This window comes from Narcine bancroftii, chromosome 3 (genome assembly GCF_036971445.1).
Source record: "Narcine bancroftii isolate sNarBan1 chromosome 3, sNarBan1.hap1, whole genome shotgun sequence".
Classification (NCBI taxonomy): Eukaryota; Metazoa; Chordata; class Chondrichthyes; order Torpediniformes; family Narcinidae; genus Narcine; species Narcine bancroftii.
Window position 1 is genome coordinate 278642385 of NC_091471.1, and position 25776 is coordinate 278668160.

General features: G+C 43.4%; 2 protein-coding genes across 11 annotated transcripts in view; one reads left to right on the top strand and one right to left on the bottom strand.

Moving 5' to 3' along the window:
• The window catches only part of drc3 (dynein regulatory complex subunit 3), a 74761-nt gene extending 66254 nt beyond the window's left edge, over positions 1-8507 (bottom strand). For 2 of the 4 annotated variants that reach the window (XM_069928280.1, XM_069928275.1), the window contains exon 1: positions 8235-8507. The gene's annotated coding sequence lies outside the window, so the exon portion shown is untranslated. Of the gene's footprint in view, positions 1-7857; positions 8099-8234 lie in introns of those variants that run through there. The other 2 variants (XM_069928279.1, XM_069928278.1) reach the window with 2 other exon arrangements.
• A 137-nt stretch (positions 8508-8644) lies between these two features.
• Positions 8645-25776, top strand: part of LOC138758835 (TOM1-like protein 2) — a 120697-nt gene continuing 103565 nt past the window's right edge. For all 7 annotated transcript variants that reach the window (XM_069928268.1, XM_069928269.1, XM_069928271.1 and 4 more), the window contains exons 1-2: positions 8645-8747; positions 19820-19904. In XM_069928268.1, coding sequence (XP_069784369.1) covers positions 8696-8747; positions 19820-19904 — 137 coding nt within the window. In that variant the 5' untranslated portion in view covers positions 8645-8695. The remainder of the gene's footprint in view (positions 8748-19819; positions 19905-25776) is intronic.

The following is a 25776-nucleotide window of genomic DNA, read 5'->3' on the forward strand; positions in this document are numbered from 1 at the left end:
GAAGAAAGCACATCAGCACCTCTACTTCCTCAGGAGTTTTCAGAGGTTTGGTATGACATCAGAAACCCTGGCAAATTTCTACAGAGGTGTGGTTAGGTCCGTTAGATTCATTCGAGAAATACCTTGTGTGGTTATTTTATTGTGTCCACTGCGATTCCAATGCCCACAACTGGTGACCCTGATTAGTCCAAAAATGTATTTTTGGATAAACATGGACTCTACAGCTGTTTCTGGTGACTGGCTGCATCACAGTCTGGTATGGCAACACCAATACCTCTGAATGGAAAGCCCTCCAAAAGGTAGTGGATATAGCCCAGGATATTACAGGCAAAATCCTCCCCACTATTGGGCACATCTACAGGGATGTTGCTGTTAGAGAGCAGCAGCAATCATCAAAGACCCTCACCACCTAGCACAAGCTCTGTTCTCGCTGCTGCCATCAAGAAAGAGGTACGTGCCTGTGGTGCGCTGTTAGCCAGAATCAGACACACACAAAGGTAAAGACTGTACAACAGGTTTTAATTCACAAAGACTTCCACAGAGCCAGGCTGGCTGTAGTAACTCTGAGTGAAGCCTCGGGAGGCCGGCGCAGGCTTATATCCCAGAAGGTGATTGACACCCGACTGGGTGGGGCTTGATCTATTCAGGCCAACTGATTGACAGTTGGCCACGTGTTGTCCTGTCCCCTTACACTCCTGCAGCTACAGAGGTTGCCACCTGCAGTAGGCCGGTGGTGTACCACCACATTCACCCCCTTCTTTAAAATTGTCCCGGGGGGGACACAGTAACAAGGAATTGTACCCCCAATACACATACAATATTTACAGGTTGAGACGATCCGGCGGCCACCAGGGTCTCTGTGACCGTCGTAGGACTGGCTCCTGGGCACTGGTCGGAGGGGAAGTGGGGGGACTGGCGGTGGGCTCTGTGTGGCTGGTGTGGTGCCGCGCGGAGGGGTGGCCAGGGTCGACGTATGAGGGATGTATTGGATGAGTGGGGGGGGGGGGCATTTTTGTCTCCCAAGGCTGAAGCGGGCCCCTGGTGGTCAAGGAGGGCCTGCGTGTCCCATGGCAGCTGCCTGGGGACGGGGATGTATGCCTGGTCAGCATCGTCCTGGGTTGGAGGGTGGCATGGTGTGGTGGTGCTCCTACTGGTGCCAGGTCCCTGGTTGAGACGGTGTCCTCCCTGCCACTGCCCAACCAAATGTAGGCCTAGTTGTGGTTTGCATGTAGGAGGAAAACTTGCTCGACCAGGGCTTCGGCCTTGTGTGTCCGTGCATGCTTATGCAGGAGCACCGGTCCCGGGGACATGAGCCATGTTGGGAGTGACATTCCAGTCGTTGACCTCCTGGGGAATGAGAACAGACATTCGTGAGGGGTCTCGATGGTAGCCGTGCACAGCAGCGACCGAATGGCATGGAGCACCTCGGGCAGGGCATCCTGCCAGTACTCAACAGCCCACCCTTTCGACCTGAGAGCCAGGAGGACTGCCTTCCAGCCCACCCCGTTCCCGTGTTCCACCTGCCCGTTGCCTCTTGGGTTATAGCTTGTCGTGCACAGCTCGTCCTTCATGAAACTAGACCCCCGTTGCTGTGAATGAAGGCGGGGTACCCAAACATGGTGAAGATCTGCCCCAGGGCCCTGATGACGGTGGCCGAGGAGGTGTCCGGGCAAGGGATAGAGAAAAGGAAGCGCGAGTACTCATCCACTACAGTGAGGAAGTAGATGTTTCGGTTCTTGGAAGGAAGGGGCCCTTTGAAGTCCATGCCGAGACACTCGAAAGGCCGAGTAGCCTTTACAACATGGGCCTGGGATGGGCGGAAGAAGCGGGGTTTACACCCCGCGCAGACCTTACAGTCCTCGGTCATGCCCCTGACGTCCCTGATGGTGTACGGCAGGTTTCGGGACTTAATGAAATGGCACAACCTGGTGACACCCGGATGGCAGAGGACTCATGCAATGCCTGCAGCCTATCATCGTGCATAGACACGCAGGTGCGTGTGAGGGCATCAGGGGAGTTGTTAAACTTCCCAGGGCAGTACTGGATGACGTAGCTGTAGGTGGCCAGCTCGACTCTCCAGCGCAAGATCTTGTCATTCTTGATCTTGCTCTTGTAGGTAGTGTTAAACATGAACGCCACGGCCCACTGGTCCATGAGGAAGGTGAATCTCCTGCCGGCCAGGTAGTGACGCCAGTGGTAGACTGCTTCCACAATTGCCTGGGCCTCCTTTTCAATGGCGGAGTGCCCTAGCTCGGAGCCATGGAGGGTCCTGGAGAAGAAAGCGATGGGGTGCGCCCCTTGGTTGATGGTAGCAGCGAGGGCCACCTCGGGGGAGGGGAAGGGGACTCCTGGAAGGGGGAGTCCTCATCCACAGCCTGCATCGTGGTGTCCACGATGTCTTGCCTAATGCGGATGAAGGCTGCCTGCGCCTCGGGTGGGAGGGGAAAAGTTATAGCTTGGGCCAGTGGGCGGACCTTGTCCGAGAAGCGGGGAACCCACTGCGAGTAATAAGAGAACAGGCCCAGGCATCTGCGGAGGGCCTTTAGCGTGGGGGGGGGGAGGGGTAACTCCATTAATGGGCGCATCCTTTCCGGATCTGGGCCGACGACTCCATGGGCCACGATGTACCCCAGACGGTGAGGCAGGTGGTGCTAAATACACACTTTTCCTTGTTGTAAGTGAGGTTCAGCTCCCAGGCCATCTGGAGGAATTTTTTCAGGTTAGCATTGTGGTCCTGTTAGTCACAGCCGCAAATAGTGACGTTATCCAGATACGGGAACGTCGCCTTCAGCTTGTGCCGGTCTACCATGCGATCCATCTCCCGCTGGAAAACAGAGACCCCGTTCGTGACCCCAAAGGGAACTCAGCGGAACTGGTACAGGCGCCTGTCCGCCTCAAAGGCGATGTAGGGTTGGCCTTTTGGGTGGGTGGGGATTTGGTGATACACGACCTTCGACACCATGAGCAGGAAAGGGCTTTGGCAAATACTAGAGCGCATCGGATGCCCCCCAAAGTTCTTCAACATGGTTATCCAACTGCACGAAAACCAACAAGGTCGCGTCAGATACAGAAATGAGCTCTCTGAACCCTCCTCCATTAACAATGGCGTGAAGCAAGGCTGCATTCTTGCACCAACCCTCTTTTCAATCTTCTTCAGCATGATGCTGAACCAAGCCATGAAAGACCTCAAGAATGAAGACGCTGTTTACATCCGGTACCGCACAGATGGCAGTCTCTTCAATCTGAGGTGCCAGCAAGCTCACACCAAGACACAAGAGCAACTTGTCCGTGAACTACTCTTTGCAGACGATGCCGCTTTAGTTGCCCATTCAGAGCCAGCTCTTCAGCGCTTGACGTCCTGTTTTGCAGAAACTGCCAAAATGTTTGGCCTGGAAGTCAGCCTGAAGAAAACTGAGGTCCTCCATCAGCCAGCTCCCCACCATGACTACCAGCCCCCCCACATCTCCATCGGGCACATAAAACTCAAAACGGTCAACCAGTTTACCTATCTCGGCTGCACCATTTCATCAGATGCAAGGATCGACAACGAGATAGACAACAGACTCGCCAAGGCAAATAGCGCCTTTGGAAGACTACACAAAAGATTTTGGAAAAACAACCAACTGAAAAACCTCACAAAGATAAGCGTATACAGAGCCGTTGTCATACCCACACTCCTGTTTGGCTCCGAATCATGGGTCCTCTACCGGCATCACCTACGGCTCCTAGAACGCTTCCACCAGCGTTGTCTCCGCTCCATCCTCAACATTCATTGGAGCGACTTCATATCTAACATCGAAGTACTCGAAATGGCAGAGGCCAACAGTATCGAATCCACGCTGCTGAAGATCCAACTGCGCTGGGTAGGTCACGTCTCCAGAATGGAGGACCATCGCCTTCCCAAGATCATGTTATATGGCGAGCTCTCCACTGGCCACCGTGACAGAGGTGCACCAAAGAAGAGGTACAAGGACTGCCTAAAGAAATCTTTTGGTGCCTGCCACATTGACCACCGCCAGTGGGCTGATCTTGCCTCAAACCGTGCATCTTGGCGCCTCACAGTTCGGCGGGCAGCAACCTCCTTTGAAGAAGACCGCAGAGCCCATCTCACTGACAAAAGACAAAGGAGGAAAAACCCAACACCCAACCCCAACCAACCAATTTTCCCTTGCAACCGCTGCAACCGTGCCTGCCTGTCCCGCATCGGACTTGTCAGCCACAAATGAGCCTGCAGCTGACGTGGACATTTTCCCCCTCCATAAATCTTCGTCCGCGAAGCCAAGCCAAAGAAAAAAAAACCTTCAGGTCAATCGTGGAGAAAACCCGGTAGCGAGCTATCTCGTTGACCATGTCGGAGATCCTTGGTAGGGGGTAGGCATCCAGCTGGGTGTACCAGTTAATGGTCTGGCTGTAATCCACGACCATCCTCGGCTTAATTCCCCCTTTGACCACCAGGACTTAGGCTCACCAAGGACTGTTACTGGACTATGACGCCTTCCGCCAGGAGTCGCTGCACCTCCGCCTTGATGAAGTCTCTGTCTGCAGTGCAATAGCGCCTACTTCTGGTGGCGATCAGCTTGCAGCCCAGCACAAGATGTGGGAAGAACACTGATGGGGTGATGCGCAGTGTGGAGAGGCCACAGGTTGGCCGGGGCTGGTAGGTTGGCGTCCTGTGTAATGTGACTGGAGGTTGGGGCCCCCCAAAGGCAAGGGTGACACTCTGCAGGTGGCACTGGAAATCTAGGCCCAGGAGGAGTGGGGCGCAGAGTTTGGGCATGATCAAGAGCCTGAACCTTGTTTAAGTCTCCCCTCCCACAGTTATATTGGCCGAGCAGCGCCCGAGGGTACCAACAGTCTTATCCTTGGCGGCGAGGGTGATTGAGCAGGTGGTGGAGTGGACTGTTAATCTCAGGGAGTGGGCCACGCTCGGGTGAATGAAGCTCTCGGTGCTGCCACTGTCGAACAGGCACTTCGTTACCTGCCCGTTGACTCGCATGTCCATCATCGAGTGCCCGAGGTCGTGGGGGATGTCCCTGGTCAGTGTGGACCATCTCGGAGCTATCGTTGTTGCTCTCCGGCTGTGCGCAGCGATTTATGGCTTCCGGAGACATGGAGAGCGTCAGTCGGGGGGCCTGTTCATCGCCCGTGTTGACCACGTCGACATCGGTCGTGGGGTGTGGTAGTCAATGGCATCCAGAGGTGTGGGGAGCATCAGTAGGACAGCCTGGTCATCGCCCGTGTTGACCACATTGACGTCGGTCGCTGGATGCGGCATGCGGCAGCCCACGGCACCCATGTTGACCATGTCATTCTCAACATCATCGGGGGCCCCCCGTGTCGGCCACTGCCTGGCCCAAGATGGTGGCGGTACGTGGCTGGTGTCCTTCCCCAGCCATGTCCGTTGCGCCGGGGAAGTGATGTCACTACGGCCGGTGGCAGTGATTTTGTTACGTCAGCCAGAAGTGACATCATGCCGTGTGCCGGAAGTGCTGACGCTGTAGTTCTCAGCGAGCGGCACTGGTGAGGGTGGGGGCTGGTGCAGGAGTTCAGGGCACACGCTGCGACAGTCGCTGGCGGGGCCAGATGTTGCACGGTCGAAGACGGGGAAGGCAGAAGTTGTCGCGGTGACAATGGCGCCGCCCGGCATGCACACGTGGGGGGTCCGTGGGAGAGGTCATAGAGGGCCGCTGAGCTGCCGGCAGGTTTTGAGAGACACACTTTTGCAAAGTGGACTTTCTTGCCGCATCGGGAACAATACTGGTTCCAAGCTGGGCAGTTTTGGCGTGATCTTCGATCTGTCCCACACCTGGACCCACAGTACTTACAGGGGCACTGAGCGCCTGCTGCAGTGACCTTCTCCTCCCCAGCTCGGTCTGGGGCTGCAGCTGCAGTGTGAGAGGGCCATGAGGGAGCCTGGGGGAACCTGGAATCAAAGGCTTCGAAGTGCAGGGCTGCTGCTTCCAGGGTTTGGACCACTTCCACAGTCTTGGTTAGGGCGTAGACGTTGTCTTCCAGCAGCTTCTGCCGAATGGCCCTCGAGCTTAGCCCTCAGATGAAGTCGTCCCAGATCAGCCTCTCAACCTCCTCTGCGCCTACGCCAGGTTCAGCCAGACACAGTCGGGCCAACTCTTGCAAGTGTCCCAGGTAAGTCTCAGCCGTCTCCCCGGGTTGCTGGGCTTGGGTGTTGAGGAGGTACCTTGCGTAGACCGCATTCATGGGGGGCTTGTACAAGTTCTCGAGTGTCCATTGTGCTCTTGTATGTGGAGCAGTCTTTGGTTGCCTGGAAGGCGTGGGGACCCAGTTTAGTAGGACCAATCTCTTCCAATCTGAGACCAGGATGCCACCCTCGTGTGCCTCGACCGCATGCTGCCAGATCTCGAAGTGTCTGGGCTTCCGGGTGGCATGGGTTGACTTCGAGGCTCCCTACGCACAGGAGTTTTTCCATGGCTGCCATGGAAAATTGTGGTGTGCTGTTAGCCAGAATCAGAAACACACAAAAGTAAAGACTGTACAACAGGCTTTAACCCACAAAGACTTCCACAGAGCCAGATTGGCTGTAGTAACTCTGAGTGAGGCCTCAGGAGGCCAGTGCAGGCTTATATCCCGAAGGGTGATTGACACCCGATGGCTTGATCCATTCAGGCCGACTGATTGACAGCCGGCCAGGTGTGGTAGTCACCTTACACCCCTGCAGGAATAGAGGTTGCCCCCTGGAGTAGGCTGGTGGTGTACCACCACAGTGCCACAGGACTTGCACCACCAGGTTCAGGAAAAGCTGCTATCCCTCTACCCATCAGACTTCTCAATGACAAACTCAATCAAGGACTCATTTAAGGATTGTTACTTGTGCCCCTTATTGACTTTTTAAAAATTCAATCTGTATTGCACAGTTGTTTACATTTATTTATTTGTTTACATGTGTACATTGTATAGTTTTTTTTGCTCTACCATTAGTGGTAATTCTGCCTTGCCTGCAGGAAAAATAATCTCAGTGTTGTATGTGATGTCATGCATATACTCTGACAATAAATCTGAATCTGAGAATTTCTTGTGGGACCTTATTGAAGGTTTTCTAAAAGTATAAATACTCTGTATCAACCACTTCATGCTTGTCCATTTTTCTAGTTACAACCTCATAAATTCACGTCTATTCTCCTGATTCCTATTCTGTCTCTTCTTAACTAGTGGAGTTATGCTCGCTACCTTAAAATCTGTCAGTAACTCTTCCAGAATTTTGGAAGTTGAAGAGGAGTGCATGTGATAGCTCCTGTTTGTAGGTCATCAGGTTCTGGCGGTTGAGGAGCTTCTTTTGATTTCTCCAGCCCCAACTTTTAATTTGTTTCAGTTCACTTCTTGCTCTATTTTTCCACCATTTCCGGGAGGTTTTCTATATTCCTTCTGGGAAAACCGTTAATTTCTTTTACAATTCCTCATCTTTGTTTACACTGAATTTTAAAAAAAAGTCTAGCAATGTGGCCAATTTAACATTTTTTATTCTTTTCAGTTCCCTCCATTGCTTTGTTACTGTCTGCACCACCACTGAATTTTCAAACCTCCCATATTTCTGTCCTTCATGTTCTGGATTGTGCAGCCCTTTGATTAGCCCAGGCCCTGTTCCTTGAAATTCTGTCTCTCAATTCCTCCACTTACAAGCTTCGACAGCTTCTACAACACTGAGTGTGCCTGAGATTGTCTGAGCAGGGCTCAGTACTTGGAGGGGGAGACTGCTTTGGGACAGCAGGTGCTGTAGGTTCCTGGACAAAGTGTGCCTGCCTTTCGGTGGACAAAAGTTAAAGAATTTCACGTATTGTAAGTGACCCTTGCCTTCATAACTCCTCTCAGTGGTCAAACACATACCTGAATATTTCATGTGGCTCAGGGTCATTTGACAACATTCATGTGTGAAATGTCTGACAGCAGTTGAAGCTAATTATAGGCGTCCTTTGATCAAGATTTCACGCTGAAAGCATGTTCGTCTTTCTTCACACTTCAGCAACAACAGAGCACGAACCTTTAGCTCCGTCTTGGTCAACGTGACGATAAACAAATCACATTCATCTCCAGCCAACAATGCGACAAGTTGCTTATCCTGATGCTGGGGCATCAGTGCCCCTCGTGCCTGCGCTTCCCACAGATTTGATCTGTTCAGTCGTTGTAATTGGAAATGTTTAATCAAACTTTCACGTACCCCCTACCTGAAAAACAATGCACATATTCAGTCAATCAATCCATACCTCGTTTATTTTCCTCACTTCACAGGTTTGGAGGCAGCACCAGGTCTGCTCGGGCCCGAGCGCGGCTTCACACGGTTGCTAGGAGAATTGTCACATGACCTCAACTCGCCCCGCCTCCTTCGCAGAGCCGCACTACCGTCATCATCATGCGGCTATCGACGGCATTTAATTCGTGCTTTTGTTTTTTTTAAAAATTAAGTTATTTTAAAGAAGCGTATTCGCGGATTGAACTGGTGAAGTCGTTACCGGCCCTGATGAAACCTGGAACGATAACCTTGATTGAAAGAGATCGTGCCCAATCAGAATCAGGAGATGGGGCGTGGAAGGCGGGGCACGGGGTAACACAAGCCAATGAGAAGACGGGGAGGGAGAAAACCTGCTGGGCCCTTTAAGCTCGGTTGAGGCGAGCGCCTGTCAGATGCTGGGCGGCGTGGGGGGGGAGGGGAGGGGAAAGCATCAAGATGGAGTTCTTCATTGGGAACCCCTTTAGTACTCCAGTCGGACAATGTGTGGGTGAGTGTTTCACACCGAGCCGTCGTGCTCCTCCTCTTGTCCTTGACACGGCGCCTGAAGTGAAATGGACGTTTAAATTGTTTATCAGGCGAGGGTCGCATCATCTCTTTGGCTCTTAATTGACTTCAATTTCTTTTTGCGTTTAGTTTTGTTTAAGTCGTGAAGCCATGCATCGGATAATGATCTCCCACAAAATGACGCATCCATGAGGGTTTCTTCCACCCCCCCCACCAAAAAAAAATGTTTGGTGACATTTATGCCGCGTCATTCCAAGATGGGATAAACCCAACCCCGGTTGAACACGATTCTCATAATGTTTTTTAATCGCCGCGATCGCAGTGATTAAGAAGTGAAAGTCATTCAGATTGTCCTGTGGCAGATTGGCCCTGCGGGATAGTGACCCTCCCGATCCCCGCTTGGACTGTCAATCAAATCAGACCGACCTGATTTGTGTGAACCGCACGTGGACCAGAAAGAAATCCTAAATGTGTAGGGTTTAGTCCTGCATCCACTTCCAGAGCTGAGAAATCACGAGAGCCGTGTGTTGTCCTGGACGCGGTTGGATGACACGACATGTTCAAATGCTTTGGATGGTTGCAAAATAAAGAAACGATTCTTTTTTTTAAGAAAAGCTAACCTGCCTGCTCTTTGCTCAAAAGGTGCTACTAACTTTGGGAGATCTCAAATCAATGGAGCACCTAATACAAGATGCAAACTCATCATCCATATTATTTTTCCTTGAACAAAATTTGAGGCATTTAAATTTTGTTTAAACGATACATCAAATTCTTTTTCGGATTCTTGTTAAATGACCTCGGGTATGGTAATGCAATATTTTCTAAATAGTGGATAATAACAGATTGACCTGTTATTCAAGGAAATGCATACAATCAGAGTTGGCATATTTTAAATAAGAGCTCTGTGCTGCTGGGGGTGGGAAATAAGGATCTAGTGATTGCTGCAGTCTAACAATGTATTTTGGTTTGCCTACCGACACTGTGCAGTGCTGAGGTTGTTGGAGAATATGCTGTTGCCAAATAAGATCTCGGCCATTAATGTGCTTTTTTCATAGTGCAAAATGCTGTATTGGACTTCTTGCAGTGCCAAGAGTAGGTAGAGATTTACTTGATGGTCTGTAATGGATTCAAACTAAAGCAAGAAGTGGAGGGACAGCTGGATTTTCGACCCATTGCTCTATTTAAGGATTGTTGTATGAACATGTTTTTTTTCTGGCCGTGTTCAATTTTTAACACTTGCTGTGGTCATTAATTTATATTTTGTTCTGGCGCACTTTGATGAGACTGGCATTTTGGTCACGTACAAATGATTTGTTTTTAATAATCTTTGGGAATAGGAGAAATGGAATAGTCCTACTGGAGGAATTTGATTCTTCAAGGAGTGAAATAAGTTTCTCATTTCAATCCATTAAAAAAAGATTCTTTGCAAGTGTCACATGATTTGTTCTGCAAGTGACCCACAGCTTGATATTGATGTTGGCTGCCAAGGAGACCTTGAATTGAAGAATAACAGAGTTAGATTATAATGATCAGAATTTCTGTACAATTAATTTACATAGCTCCTTCAGTGATCCCAACACTTTTAAAATGAATTCAGCCAATCATGAGTCACTATTGAATGTTGTCTTCCTTAAATAATATTCACATTACAATCTGTTTTTCTGGTTTAAAACTTTCCCATATAATGTCAACAACAATGAAGTATCCCAAATTCATCTTTGTATGATGATCAATGTTATTGGTTGTAAAAGTGATTGAGTGTCTGGAACAATCAGGATTAATTAACATTTCTTCAGTTTTTATATAAAAAAAACAAAAAAGACTGAATTATTCACCTTCGATGGGAAATATCTAAATCAGCTAGGCTTAGCCTTCCTTAGTTGTGGATGTTATTACCTACTCTGTTTCATCTCTGCTACAACATCTCCCATTCTCCTCACATATTGCTGAATAGGCTGATCATACTTGTTCCATCCACAAGCAGAGAAGATTTTGTGTACTTTCCTTCAGCATTCTAGGACAGACATGCACATTGAGTTTTCCAGCCTTCTCAAAGTTGTAGGTATTTGTAATCTGGAATTATTTAGTAATGCTCATTACAGAGATCTCCTTGGCAATCTTCTAACTGTGCTTTACTGGATTCCTTACACAAAAAAAGCAAACGTCATTGTCTTCTTCAATCTGTGCAGGGGTCTCTGAACCTTTTAGGGGAACTCATCCCAAATCTCTCTTTCATTTCAGGATCGATTCTTTAACCTGCAGGATTTTACAATAGATGAGACTATTACTTGTGTTGTGGTGTATTGCCCTGAGGGCTCTCTGCTGAGGTCACAATCTCCAGAATAAATAGTGGTAACTGCACGGTGATAAAGTAGTTTTTTTTTTGCTCATGTATTGACGAAGGACTCTGGGACAAAAACATTGGTTACTCTTTACTTCTTATAGATGCTGAATGATCAGTAGATCTTCTACTCGATCCCACCTTTTTCAGATGTTCTTGTTTAACTCCATTCCAATCTCTGTCATGGGAAGAGATTGCCAGATAGATTTTTTTTAAATGATTAAAGGATGTGCTAAAAATCTCGTGGCGGGGGGGGGGGGGGGGGCGTTTAAATTGCAACGTTCCCCGTGTTTCTCGTTTTTCATTGCTCAAAGTGGAAGAGGTGTATTTTTGATTGTATTGCATCAGGAGCAAAGCATAACACCTTTCAATTACTCATCCTGGTTGGGATCTCTACTTTCTACGGAGTATTGGGAGATTTGGCATATTGTCAAATACTCAATCAAACTTTTACAGGTGTACTGTGTACTGGTTCTAACACATCCTGGTTTGGTCATATGAATTCCCAAAAATGCAGATGGCTCCAGAAGTAGCAAATGTAGTCAGGTCCATTGCAGGCTCTGACCTCCCATCCATGAAAGACGAAAGAAGGCAGCAACATCATAAAGGACCCCTATCACCCTGGTCATAACCTCTTCTCACTGCTATCTTCAGATAAAAGGTACAGATTGTAAAGACCAGCACCTTTTTTCAAGAACAGTTTATTTCTAAGAGCTCTCAGACTCTTGAACCTCCCCTTATTACACTAACTATGGGCTGCTCTGTCACCACAAAAGGACTCACTATTGCAAGGTCACATTTTGGCACTAGGAAAACTAAATATTATCTACCTCAGTGGATCTCAACCTTTTTCTTTCCACTCACATACCACTTTAAGTAATCCCTATCCCATCAGTGCTCTGTAATTAGTGGGATTGCTTAAGGTGGTATGTGAATGGGAAGAAAAGGTTGAGAATCACTGCTCTAGACCCAATTGTTACTGAAATATTTTGCTTGAGAAAAATTGTCATTGGCCCATTTCCTTTGGAGTTGTGAAACTGTGCACATCACGAGTCAATTGGGTACAATTAAAAATGATGGTTTTCAACCTTTTTCTTTCTACCCACATCCCACCTTAAGCAATCCCTTACTCATCACAGAGCATCGATGCCACAGGGAATATTTAAAGTGGTATGTGAGTGGAAAGAAAAAGGTTGAGAACCACTATACTAGGGCTTATTTTTGGGCATTGCATTAATGTGGGTGGACTAGGACCGGTCTGGGGAGATGTTTATACCTAGGAACATAAAGCTGTCTACTCGTGCTACTGATGCTAAATAGAGAATGAACCACCTCTCCCCTGCAAGTTTATAAACTATCTCCTTAGTCTGCTAACACTAGAGGAGAAGCCACTAGTGCCCCTATCTCTCTTTTATACTTGTCATTATTGGAGTGTTTCCGAAAATGATGACACCACAATAATTCAATGCCATTGTTACATGATGCCACAAAATACAATTATATGATATATGTAAGGGAATAAAACTTGCTACTTTTGGTTTCATTTGCTGTTAGCAGTCTTCCAACATCCTTTGGGCAAGAAACCTCAATTACCTCTGCACTCAAGCTAATGTTTTCATGGTCTCCACAGATGAACCTCTATTTTTCTATCAGTGAGCCTAGCAAAAGCTTAAATCCATTGTTTGTGACTCAGGCGAGTGCAGCCAACAAAATCTAATTTGTTCCTACATTATAGCCAGTACATCATTTGCCATTTGTATTTTGTTTTGTATTTTGTGAGGGATGCAGAGACTACATGCCTTTTAACTTGAAATTCTTCTTGGATCACTTGCTGCTCAAACAATGTGGTTGGAAGCTCTTGGGACATGACCACTAATAGTTCCAGGAAGTCGTAAACCTCAAATATAAAATTACATCTGAGATTTTTTTTAGATATAAAGTGCTTGATAATTTTAGACACCAACTATAAAGACCAAAAAAGTACTTCAGTTCTGAACTTAAACAAAAATGTGTACCTATAGGTTGACATGAGCATCCTGCAAAACTCAGCAGGTCAGGCAGTAAAATGTTTGACTTTTCAGATTGTTAACCCTTCATCGGGAAAAGCAAGAGCTTGGCAGATGCCAGAATTTAAAAAGTGGGTCGGGTGGGGAAGAGCACAGGAGGCAGGTGATGGGTGAAGACAAGTGGGAGCGGGTGAATATGTGGGGGAAGGTGAAAGAAATGAGCGTAGAGGTGATGTGCAGGAGGGACAGAGGGCTGAGAAAGTTGCCCTCTAATAGGAGGAAGGGAAGGTGGTGCAGGCTGGAAAAGGGTGGGGAAGGTAAGGAAGGAAAAGAGGAATGGGGCCAGTGAGGTAGGGGAAGGTCGGGTGCTCCTTATCTCTCTGGCCCCATTTCTCTTTCTCATCCTTCAACCTCCCTACCTGTTTGTTATCTACACCTTCCTTCCACTTATCAGAGGACTTTCTCAGTCCTCTGTGCAGCACCCCCCTCCCATTACCCCTTGGCTCCTTTCTTCTCCCTTCCTTCCACCCATGTTTAACTGCCAGCCTATTGTTCCTCCCCACTCACCCCAGCAACCAACTTGCCATTCCTCGTGAACAGTTTTCACCCCAGAACCTTTACCGTCTATTGCTTTCCATGCATGCTACCTGACCACTGAGTTCCAGCAGCATTTTCTTGCTCCAGTTTTCCAGCATCTGCAAACTTGTTATTGACAGGCATCACTCTCTTCCCTGAACTCACCACCTTCCATCTCTTTGTCCATAGTTGGCACATCATGAGCCAAAGAGCTTGTACTGTGTTCTGTGTCATCCTTGAGCCCATTTAATGCTCAGATCACCAACTCCACCCTCTCTGTTTGTATCATTTTGAACAATTGTATATTTGTATTACTTCATTTAATGTTGCATAGAGATGTTTAAGAACCAAGGTAAGAATTTGATTGAACTGAGCCTGAAGTGATTTTTAAAACATTTTTTTACTATTTTAATTGATCACATCAATTTGAAAGGAAAGGAAGAATCGGCTTTGTTGATCCATTGACACATGATGAAGAGAACTGTCGATTCAATTAAAAATCAAAAAACTGCAGATGTTAGAAATCTAAAATAAAAGCAAAAATTGTTCTAAACATTCAGGTCAAATAACAGTGGAAAGTGAGGCAGTTAACGTTTCAGGTCAAAGCCCTTTGTTGGTCTGAAGGAAAGAAGAGCAGTTAGTTTTGAGCCACAGAAAGAGTGGGAAGGAATAGATGAAGAAAAAGGGAATATCTTTAATCGTGAGAGGCTGATGTATCTGTGGTGCCTTCAGTTGACAAGTAATGAAGGAAGATAGTGAGTGAGAAAACATGTAAAATTAATGAAAAGCAAATCAGTGCTGTAGAAAATTGCTTGGACTTTAGAAAGTGATAGTAGAGAGTTTGAAAACTGTTTAAATATAAAATGTATGGTCTATAACAGAAATGTACAGTTATGATGATTGAATTTGGAAGGCTGCAAGATGCCCAGACAAAAGATGAGTTGCTGTTCTTCAAGCTTGCATTGGGCTTCATCAGCATATTGCTGAAAGCAACACATAGAGGGGCACAGTGGAATGGAGCTAAAATGATAGTTATTGACAATTGAAATGCCAATGCATCCTCATGGGATCAGAGATCAGGGAGGGAGAGAGAAGAAAGGAGCCAAAGGGTAGTGGGGTGGGGAAACGACTGCGCAGAGGACTGAGAAAGTGCTCTGATAGGTGGAAGGAAGGTGTAGATAACAAACAGGTAGGGAGGTTGGAGGATGAGAAAGAGAAATGGGCCCAGAGAGATAAGGGGCACCCCACCTTCCCCTACCTCACTGGCCCCAGTCCTCCTCTTTTCCTTCCTTACCTTCTCCTTCATCCAGAGTTGTAGAAACTCCATTGCAAAATTTACTTATGACTGGGGTGGATAGATTTTTTTTGGTACAAAGGGAGTCGAGGGATAAGTAGTTTGCATGGGCAAGTGATGCTAAAGTAAAATATTACCTCTGATCTTATTAAATGGTGGAGCAGGAATAAAAGGTGAAATTAAATAGATATTGTGACTGTAGTTCAATACACAAAAGTGCTGGAGAAACTCGGCTGGGTACGCAACATCTTTAGAAACCAAAGGATAACCAACATTTCAGACTTGAGCCCTTCGTCAAGTTTCGAGCAAAAAGCAGACGGGCACCTGGATAATAAAAGTGCATGAGCCCATGGATAGACTTGTTGGTGTGGGAATGGGGTGTGGAATTGAAATGGTTGGCTGCTGGATGGACCCTGTTATTGCAGTGGACCAAATTTTAAAAATCTTTCTTTATTAGAATTTATCATCATTTACATGCGCTGGGTAGGTCACGTCTCCAGAATGGAGGACCATCGCCTTCCCAAGATCATGTTATATGGTGAGCTCTCCACTGGCCACCGAGTCAGAGGTGCACCAAAGAAGAGGTACAAGGACAGCCTAAAGAAATCTCCTGGTGCCTGCCACATTGACCACCGCCAGTGGGCTGATATCGCCTCCAACCGTGCATCTTGGCGCCTCACAGTTCGGCCGGCTGCAACCTCCTTTGAAGAAGACCGCAGAGCCCACCTCACTGACAAAAGACAAAGGAGGAAAAACCCAACACCCAACCCCAACCAACCAATTTTCCCTTGCAACCGCTGCAACCGTGCCTGCCTGTCCCGCATCGGACTTGTCAGTCACCAACGAGCCTGCAGCAGATGTGGACATACCCCTCCATAAATCTTCGTCCGCGAAGCCAAGCCAAAGAAGAAAAAAGAAGAAAAGAAAGATATGTGTCACAAAATTAGTTGTTTTTCGGCAGCATTACAAATGCAAAAATGCTGTAAATTACATTTTTAAAAATAAATTAGTGCAAGAGAAGAGAAAAAGTGAAGAAATCTGATGGCAGAAGGGAAGAAGTTGTTTATGTACCATTGAGCAAAGGTGCTCAATGAAACAATCTCCCAGCCTGTGTCCAGTCTCTCCAATGTAGAAGGAGCACTGGATGCAGTAGAAGAGCCCTGTAGATTTACAAGTGAACTGTTACTTCACTTGGAAGGACAGTTTGGGACTCCAAATGTTGGTGAGGGGAAAAATGTAGGTGTGTTATAAGAAAAAAAAATTTGCTCTGTTCGCTGCAATAATGAGGACCTCTAGTGGCCAACTATTTTAATTCCACACTCCATTCCTGCACCAACATATCTGATGATGGCCTCATGCACTGCCAAACTGAGGCTACCTGCAAATTAGAGGAACAAAGTCTAAAATTTGTGTCTGGGCACACTCCAATCAGATGGCATGAACATTGACTTCTCTAGTTTCTGTTAGGCCCCTTTCTCTATACCTCTGTCTCCTTTCCCTCCAGCTCCCACCCCCTTCATTTAGTGAGCTACCCCTCACCTCACATCTTTTCCCTTCTGGTGGGAAAAAAAATGGTCTGCTCCTTTGCAGAGTTCTATCCCCCAGTCAAACTACTGACAGTTCTGTAGAGAACTCTTAAAGGAGCCAGCAGTGGTTTATTACAATTCTCCAACTGTAGGGTCTGGGCCAAAATGGCATCAGAAAATGGGTAGAACACTCCTGCCATTTGAGAGGGAGAAGCAAAGAAGATGACCCTACAGGATGGTGACCGTGGGGCACTGTGGCAGATGAAAAAGAGTTCATATTTTCAATAATATTCATTCATTCAGGTGCCTTGCCGTTCAGCATGGGCGAACTCTGACCCTCGAATTGTTGCTTCCTCTGTTCTCCTTTGGTGAAGATTCCATCTTTGAGCTGGGACCATAGTCAATGTTGAGTTCATGATTGTACAAGAGAAAAATACTGAAGTGGTTTCCCTTTGCCTTCTTCAGATGCAGTGTCCATACTGGCAGGTAACCCTGGCCATTGATCAATAGATTCATCTGCCCAGTGTTTTTAGTTTTACAGCCATAAATTCCAATTTGTAGAAACTGCTTGTAAAAACCATCCACCATCTGCAATCCATGGCTTCATGTGACCCTGATTGGGAGGCTAAACGGGTACTACACCTTCCCTTAGAATGATCTGTCGTATTGGACAGAAGGAGTACTTTGCACCTCTTTTTGCTGAGCAATTGTGCAGCACTGACACCAGCAATAATAATAATATAGCAGGTGTTAATATACCATTACATGCAGTAATGCCACAACATGTACATTAGTTCTGTGGATAATGCATGAGGCCTTCTGGACTTTGGTAAAAACATGGAGATCTATGTGCAATCCATCTGGTGTTGTTGATGACTAGAGAGAGGCAGGGAATCCACTCAGGCTGGAGGGACTGCAGCTTTGAGACTGCCTGAAAGGTAGCAAGTATTGGAAGCGGGATGCGAAAGGGTGCAGAGGGCACTGAAGGCTTCCTGATTGTGTTGGACGCTTTGATCTGGAGCGGGTTACTGGTGGTTTTACTGAAGTCTGTAAGGGTGCAGGAGGCAAATCCACAGAAGGTGGTGGGGGGTGGGGGGGGGGAAGAAATTTTTTTTTTAGATAGTAAGAGAGGCCGGGCAATTTCTGCTGATGACAAATCTTTGCCTAATGGCAGACTAAAAGCAATTTTGTGTAGTTCTGTATTACAACTGTTCTTGTGACAGTAAAGGAATCAAATCCTTTCTCTTCTGCCCTCCCATCCATATTCACCTATGACCTCTTGCCTTTTGGCCTGCCCTCTTCTCTCCTCCCCCACTTTTTTATTCAGTCACCTGCCTACCTTTTGCTCATACCTTGACGAAGGGCTCAGGCATGAAATGTTGGTCACCCTTTAGATGCTGTGTGACCTGCTGAGCTTCTCCAGAACTTTTGTATTTTGCATGAAAGGTGAAATGCTTACTTCTGCTTCAAGTCCTTTGGTGTTCCTGTTTCTGTTTAGCTCTGAATTAAGAGAGGATTATTGGAGATCCTGAAAGTGTACCATCATGTCCTTGCTCTCTGAAGTTGTGAGAAAGAGAATGCAAAATCAATCCCAATTCCATTCAATGCACATTCAATCCCCTCATAATCCTCTGTTCTTAAATATGTTGCGGTTAAAATCTTTCTGGAATGTACTTTTTTAAATTAACCACCACTCCCTTAGTTGACTGCAGGACAAATGAACCTCAACAGATTTATTATTGTGTAGTTTAATAGACTTGCCAGATGGCTTGCACTTATAGATCTCCATGTTTTTAGTAAAGCCCAGAAAGCCTCATGCATTATCCACAGAACTAATGTGCATGTTGTGGTATTGCTACATGTAATGGTATATTAACAACTGCTATATTATTAATGACAATGTGATCTTCGTTTCTCTAGTTTTTATTACTGTGAGAAAGATGCACTATTGTGCCTTTACCCTCACTAGACTCATTGTATTATATTGAAAAGCCTCAGGAGTTTGTGAAAGTTTGGTGTGACACTGGAAACCCTGGCAAATTTCCACAAATGTGTGGTAGAAAGTGTGCTGACCAACTCTGTCAGTCTGTATGGAGATGCCAATATCTCTGAGCAGAAAGCCACAAGGTAGTGGACACAGCTCAGGACAACTGAGAAATAAAAATCAAATGTGTTGCAAAGAAGGGAGAGTAGTCGAAAAAACAAGGAAAGAAAAGATGGAGACCAAGGAATGGTGATGCTGGTTGATTAGTTCTTGTTTATCTGCCTGATGTAGTTATAGTCGCAAGGAAATAAATAAAAACTGAAAATAAAGATGTGATTAATAAGGGAGAGAAACTGGCTGGAAGTGAGATATAATCTGGAGATGGTAGAAATGTGGGGTGGGGGGGGAAGTGATGGAGAGATGGTAATGTTGCTAGATCATCAGATTGGGCAGCATGAGGTGGGAAGAGAAATAATTAGTCTTATTTTGGAAAATGACTTTTTTTAAACAATCAGAACTGGTCAGATCTAATACAAACAAAGGATATCAAATTTAAAATCTGATTTCAAATGCTGTTGATATTTCCAATATTATTTTTATTTCATTTTTTTAGGTCCATATAAAATGAGAATACTGTACATTTGGCTCCATTTATTATAATTTTGTTTCCTCAATGTATTAATATTTCTTTATACTTCATTACTTCTATATAGACTGCTCATGTTGCCATTTACCATAATGGCAAACATAAATTATGTGAAAAGGAGGTAAATGGTCAGGTCATTTATGAATAATTACATCCCCCCGTGAGATCCAGTGGACACTGCTAGTTGGATTCTATAAATTTGGAGTACATGCCTGTTGTTGTTCAACCAATTGGGAACTTGCTTTATTTTGCACTTTTTTGCAACATTTTATCCAATTCTTTCCATAAGTTCATATGGCTAACATTATTAAGATTCCTCTATCACCTTTAGTCACTTATGCAAAAGCAGAAACAGATATTGTGAAATATATCCTGGCTTTTATTATAATTTTTTTAAAAGTCTATATTGTTTCCAACTATTTTGTCAAGTTATTCGTAACTACTAATTCCAGTGGTTTTAGTTTTTTGACAAATGTTGGGCTAACTGTTCTATAGTTTTAACCTTCAAGCAGCAGTTTTGTCCATTTGAATGTCACTTTGGAGATGACTTTTTATTCACAGGCAACATTCAAATGAATAGTCTTTAGTATTCGTTTATTGGCAAGATTTTTGACAGGGGGGATCCATTTGTTTGTTGCAATGTTTTGTACAGTTCTGACATGATGCTATTCCTTGATTACAGAACGAGCTACAGATGGATCATTGCAGACGGAGGACTGGGCTCTGAATATGGAAATCTGTGATATTATTAATGAAACTGAAGAAGGGTAAGAACTAAGTACAATACCTTGTAAAAATGATATTTGTGTATTAAAGAGGAAAAATTAAAGAAAGCCTGATATGAGTAGAATATTTTGGAGAAGAAATCTATAATGATTGGTTGGAGACATTTTGTGTTGCCTGTGATTTTTAAAAAAAAAATAAAATATCTCCATATATGAATTTAGTTACAGAATACTCTTTGCTGGTTTACATTGTTTGAATTTTCTCAATTTCTGTTATGAAATGAATATCTTAAATATTTTATTTTCTAGCTTGGTTTTAAGTTTTGTTTCCCAATCAAACATTAATTGGACTAGAAATTATTAAAACACAAGCGATGGTGTGTCTTTTTTAAATAAGGCAATTCTTCAAATTATTAATTCTACGATTTACCACCGTTCTACAGTTATAATCCAAACCTCTGATTTACAGCATTCTTTTGTGACCCAAGCATTGGATTTGACAACTCTTTCTTAAAATACTGTCCATTAAATGATAGTTGACATTCAAATTTTTTTGCCACCTTCAGGCAGCGAGCAAAGAAATGTGTACTCGATAGATTTCCCTATACTCTGAACACATTGGCTTTGAATTATGGCTCAACTTTATTTGCTAGCAGTTACTCTGAACGGACAAGCCAAGTTATGGGTCATAGCACAACATGCAGTACTATAGTTTTTTTTAAATTTTTTATTTTTCACACCATAAACCACATTGACCATGATACATACATTTTCCTTTTCAAATATATACAGTGTCATTTTCTTCCCCCCCCTCCTCCCATCCCACCCTCCCTACCTCCCTACCTAAAGTACAAAATCTAAGATACATTAAGCCAGTCAAACAATGTTGTCATTTCAATAAAAATAAACAAGAAGTTCCACTGAGTCAATTCTTTTCATTTCCTTCTCCTTTCGTTAATTTAGGTGGTAAATGTCCCCGGTAGGTTTTCTCTATTGTGTTTCATGTATGGCTCCCATATTTGTTCAAATATTTCTATATTATTTCTTTAACTATATGTTATTTTTTATAATGGAATACATTTATTCATTTCTATATACCATTGTTGTATTCTCAAATTATCTTCCAATTTCCAGGTTGACATAATACATTTTTTTGCTACAGCTAGAGCTATCTTAACAAATCTTTTTTGTGCACCATCCAAATCAAGTCCAAATTCTTTGTTTTTTATGTTACTTAGGAGGAAGATCTCTGGGTTTTTTGGTATATTGTTTTCAGTAATTTTATTTAATATCTGGTTTAGATCTGCCCAAAATTTTTCTACTTTCTCACATGTTCAGATTGCACGAATTGTTGTTCTCATTTCTTTTTTACAACAAAAACATCTGTCAGATACTGTTGGGTCCCATTTATTTAACTTTTGAGGTGTAATGTATAGCCTGTATATCCAGTTATATTGTATCATACGTAACCTCGTATTTATTGTATTTCTCATCGTTCCAAAACATAACTTCTCCCATGCTTCCTTTTTTATCTTTATATTTAAATCTTGTTCCCATTTTTGTTTAGTTTTAACATTTATTTCCTCATTCTCCTTTTCTTGCAGTTTAATATACATATTTGTTATAAATCTTTTGATTATCATTATATCTGTAACCACATATTCAAAGTTACTTCCCTCTGGTTACCTCAGACAGCTTCCTAATTTGTCCTTCAAGTAGGATCTCAATTGGTAATATGCCAGCACTGTATCTTGAGTTATATTGTATTTATCTTTCATTTGTTGAAAGGATAATAATCTATTTCCTGAAAAACAATTTTCTATTCTTTTGATCCCTTTTTTCTCCCATTCTCTAAAGGAAAGGTTATCTATTGTAAAAGGGAGTAACTGATTTTGCGTCATTATTAGTTTTGGTAATTGGTAATTTGTTTTATTCCTTTCTACATCAATCTTCTTCCAAATATTGAGCAGATGATGTAATACTGGAGAACTCCTACGTTGTACCAATTTTTCATCCCATTTATATAATATGTGTTCATGTATCTTTTCCCCTATTTTATCTAGTTCTAATCTAGTCCAATCTGGCTTTTCCCTTGTTTGGTAAAAATCTGATAGGTATCTTAATTGCGCGGCTCTATAATAATTTTTAAAGTTTGGCAGTTGTAAACCTCCTTGTTCATACCATTCTGTTAATTTATCTAGTGCTATCCTCGGTTTCCCCCCTTTCCATAAAAATTTCCTTATTATTTTCTTTAACTCCTTGAAGAATTTCTCTGTCAAGTGTATTGGCAATGCCTGAAATAGGTATAATATCCTTGGGAAAATGTTCATTTTAATACAGTTTATCCTTCCTATTAGTGTTAATGGTAAATCTTTCCAATGTTCTAAATCGCCCTGTAATTTTTTCATTAGTGGATAATAATTGAGTTTATATAGATGTCCGAGATTTTTATTTATTTGTATACCTAGGTATCTTATTGCTTGCATTTGCCATCTGAATGGTGATTCCTTCTTAAATTTTGAGAAATTCGCATTATTCATTGGCATTGCTTCACTTTTATTTACGTTAATCTTGTAACCCGACACTTCTCCATATTCCTTCAATTTTTTATATAATTCTTTTATTGATAGTTCTGGTTCTGTTAAGTATAGTATAACATCATCCCCAAATAAACTGATTTTATATTCCTTGTCTTTTATTTTTATCCCTTTTATATTATTTTCTGTTCTTATCAATTCTGCTAGTGGTTCTAAAGCTAACGTGAACAATAAGGGTGATAGTGGGCATCCCTGCCTTGTTGATATACTTAAGTTAAATTGCTTTGATATATATCCATTTACTGTCACTTTTGCCAATGGCCCCTTATATAATGCTTTAATCCAATTAATATACTTCTCTGGTAAACTGAATTTTTGCAATACTTTGAATAAATAATTCCATTCTACTCTGTCAAAGGCCTTCTCTGCGTCTAAAGCAATTGCTACCTTTGGCGCTTTACTCCCTTCTAATGCATGAATTAAGTTAATAAATTTACAAATATTGTCTGTTGTGCGTCTTTTTTTTAAATCCAGTTTGGTCTAGATTTACCATTTTAAGTACATTATCTGCTAATCTGTTTGCTAATAGTTTAGCTATTATCTTATAATCTGTGTTAAGTAATGATATTGATCTATGTGACGCTGGTGCGAGTGGATCTTTCCCTTGCTTTGGTATTACTGTAATTATTGCTGTTTTACATGAATCTGGTAAGCTTTGTGTTTTATCAATCTGGTTGATTACTTCCAGGAGGGGAGGAATTAATAAATCTTTAGATGTTTTATACCTTGGTTCCATCAGCCAGCTCCCCACCATGACTACCAGCCCCCCCACATCTCCATCGGGCACACAAAACTCAAAACGGTCAACCAGTTTACCTATCTCGGCTGCACCATTTCATCAGATGCAAGGATCGACAATGAGATAGACAACAGACTCGCCAAGGCAAATAGCGCCTTTGGAAGACTACACAAAAGAGTCTGGAAAAACAACCAACTGAAAAACCTCACAAAGATAAGCGTATACAGAGCCGTTGTCATACCCACACTCCTGTTCGGCTCCGAATCATGGGTCCTCTACCGGCACCACCTACGGCTCCTAGAACGCTTCCACCAGCGTTGTCTCCGCTCCATCCTCAACATCCATTGGAGCGCTTACATCCCTAACGTCGAAGTACTCGAGATGGCAGAGGTCGACAGCATCGAGTCCACGCTGCTGAAGATCCAGCTGCGCTGGATGGGTCACGTCTCCAGAATGGAGGACCATCGCCTTCCCAAGATCGTGTTATATGGCGAGCTCTCCACTGGCCACCGTGACAGAGGTGCACCAAAGAAAAGGTACAAGGACTGCCTAAAGAAATCTCTTGGTGCCTGCCACATTGACCACCGCCAGTGGGCTGATATCGCCTCAAACCGTGCATCTTGGCGCCTCACAGTTTGGCGGGCAGCAACCTCCTTTGAAGAAGACCGCAGAGCCTACCTCACTGACAAAAGGCAAAGGAGGAAAAACCCAACACCCAACCCCAACCAACCAATTTTCCCCTGCAACCGCTGCAATCGTGTCTGCCTGTCCCGCATCGGACTTGTCAGCCACAAACGAGTCTGCAGCTGACGTGGACTTTTTACCCCCTCCATAAATCTTCGTCCGCGAAGCCAAGCCAAAGAAAGAGAGATGTTTTATAGAATTCTATTGGGAATCCATCCTCTCCTGGTGTTTTATTATTTGGTAGTTTTTTTTATTATCTCTTGTATTTCTACTATTTCAAATGGTTCTGTTAATTTATTTTGTTCCTCTATTTGTAATTTTGGTAGTTCAATTTTAGTTAAAAATTCATCTATTTTGCCTTCTTTCCCTTCGTTTTCAGTTTGGTATATTCATAGAATTTTCTAAAGTTTTCATTGATCTCCGTTGGATTATATGTGATTTGTTTGTCTTTTTTCCTTGATGCCAATAGCATTTTCTTAGCTTGTTCTGTCTTAAGCTGCCATGCTAGAATTTTGTGTGTTTTTTCTCCTAGTTCATAATATTTCTGTTTTGTCTTCATTATGTTCTCCACCTTGTATGTTTGTAGTGTTTCATATTTTATTTTTTTTATCTGCCAATTCTCTTTTAGTTGTATCTTCCTTCATTGCTAATTCTTTTTCTATATTTACTATTTCCCTTTCCAACTGCTCTATTTCCTGATTATAGACCTTCTTCATCTTGGTTACATAACTCATTATTTGCCCTCTAATGAACGCTTTCATTGCATCCCATAATATAAACTTATCTTTCACTGATTCCGTATTTATTTCAAAGTTCCTTTTAATTTGTTTTTCAATAAATTCTCTAAAATCCTGCCTTTTAAGTAGCATGGAGTTTAATCTCCATCTATACATTCTTGGAGGGATGTCCTCTAACTCTATTGTCAATATCAAGGATGAATGGTTCGATAATATTCTAGCTTTATATTCTGTTTTTCTTACTCTATCTTGCATACGAGCTGATAACAGAAATAGGTCTATTCTTGAGTATGTTTTATGTCCACCCGAATAAGATGAATATTCCTTTTCCTTTGGGTGTTGTTTCCTCCATATATCCAAAAGTTGCATTTCTTGCATCGATTTAATTATAAATTTGGTTACTTTGTTCTTTCTGTAAATTTTTTTCCCAGTTTTATCCATATTTGAATCCAAATTAAGGTTGAAATCCCCTCCTATTAATATGTTCCTTTGCGTATCTGCTATATTCAAAAAAAATCTTGCATAAACTTTTGATCTTCTTCATTAGGTGAATATACATTGAGTAGATTCCAAAACTCCGAATATATCTGACATTTTATCATTACATATCTCCCTGCTGGATCTATTATTTCCTGTTCTATTTTAATTGGTACATTTTTACTGATTAATATAGCTACTCCTCTTGCTTTTGAATTATACGACGCTGCTGTTACATGTCCTACCCAATCTCTCTTTAATTTCTTGTGCTCCAATTCAGTTAAATGTGTTTCTTGCACAAATGCTATATCAATTTTTTCTTTTTTCAGTAAATTTAGCAGTTTCTTCCTTTTGATTTGGTTATGTATTCCGTTAATATTTAAAGTCATATAGTTCAACGTAGCCATTTCATACTTTGTTTATCTTCCCTTTCCGTTTCTCCATCATCACCTTTCCTTCTTATCCATTTCTGCTTTCTTGTTTTGAACACTTTATAAGACAACATTTCTAAAACATCAAACATTTTCCTTATTCTCCTATTTAAAACTTCTTTAACCCCATTCTCCCCTCCCCCTCCTGAGTTGCCCTTTATCCCTTGTCGGGCAACCACATCTCCCCTCTCCATTTTGATTTGCGAATTCACTCGCAAACGTCAACTGATTTTGCAGTGACCGTAACTC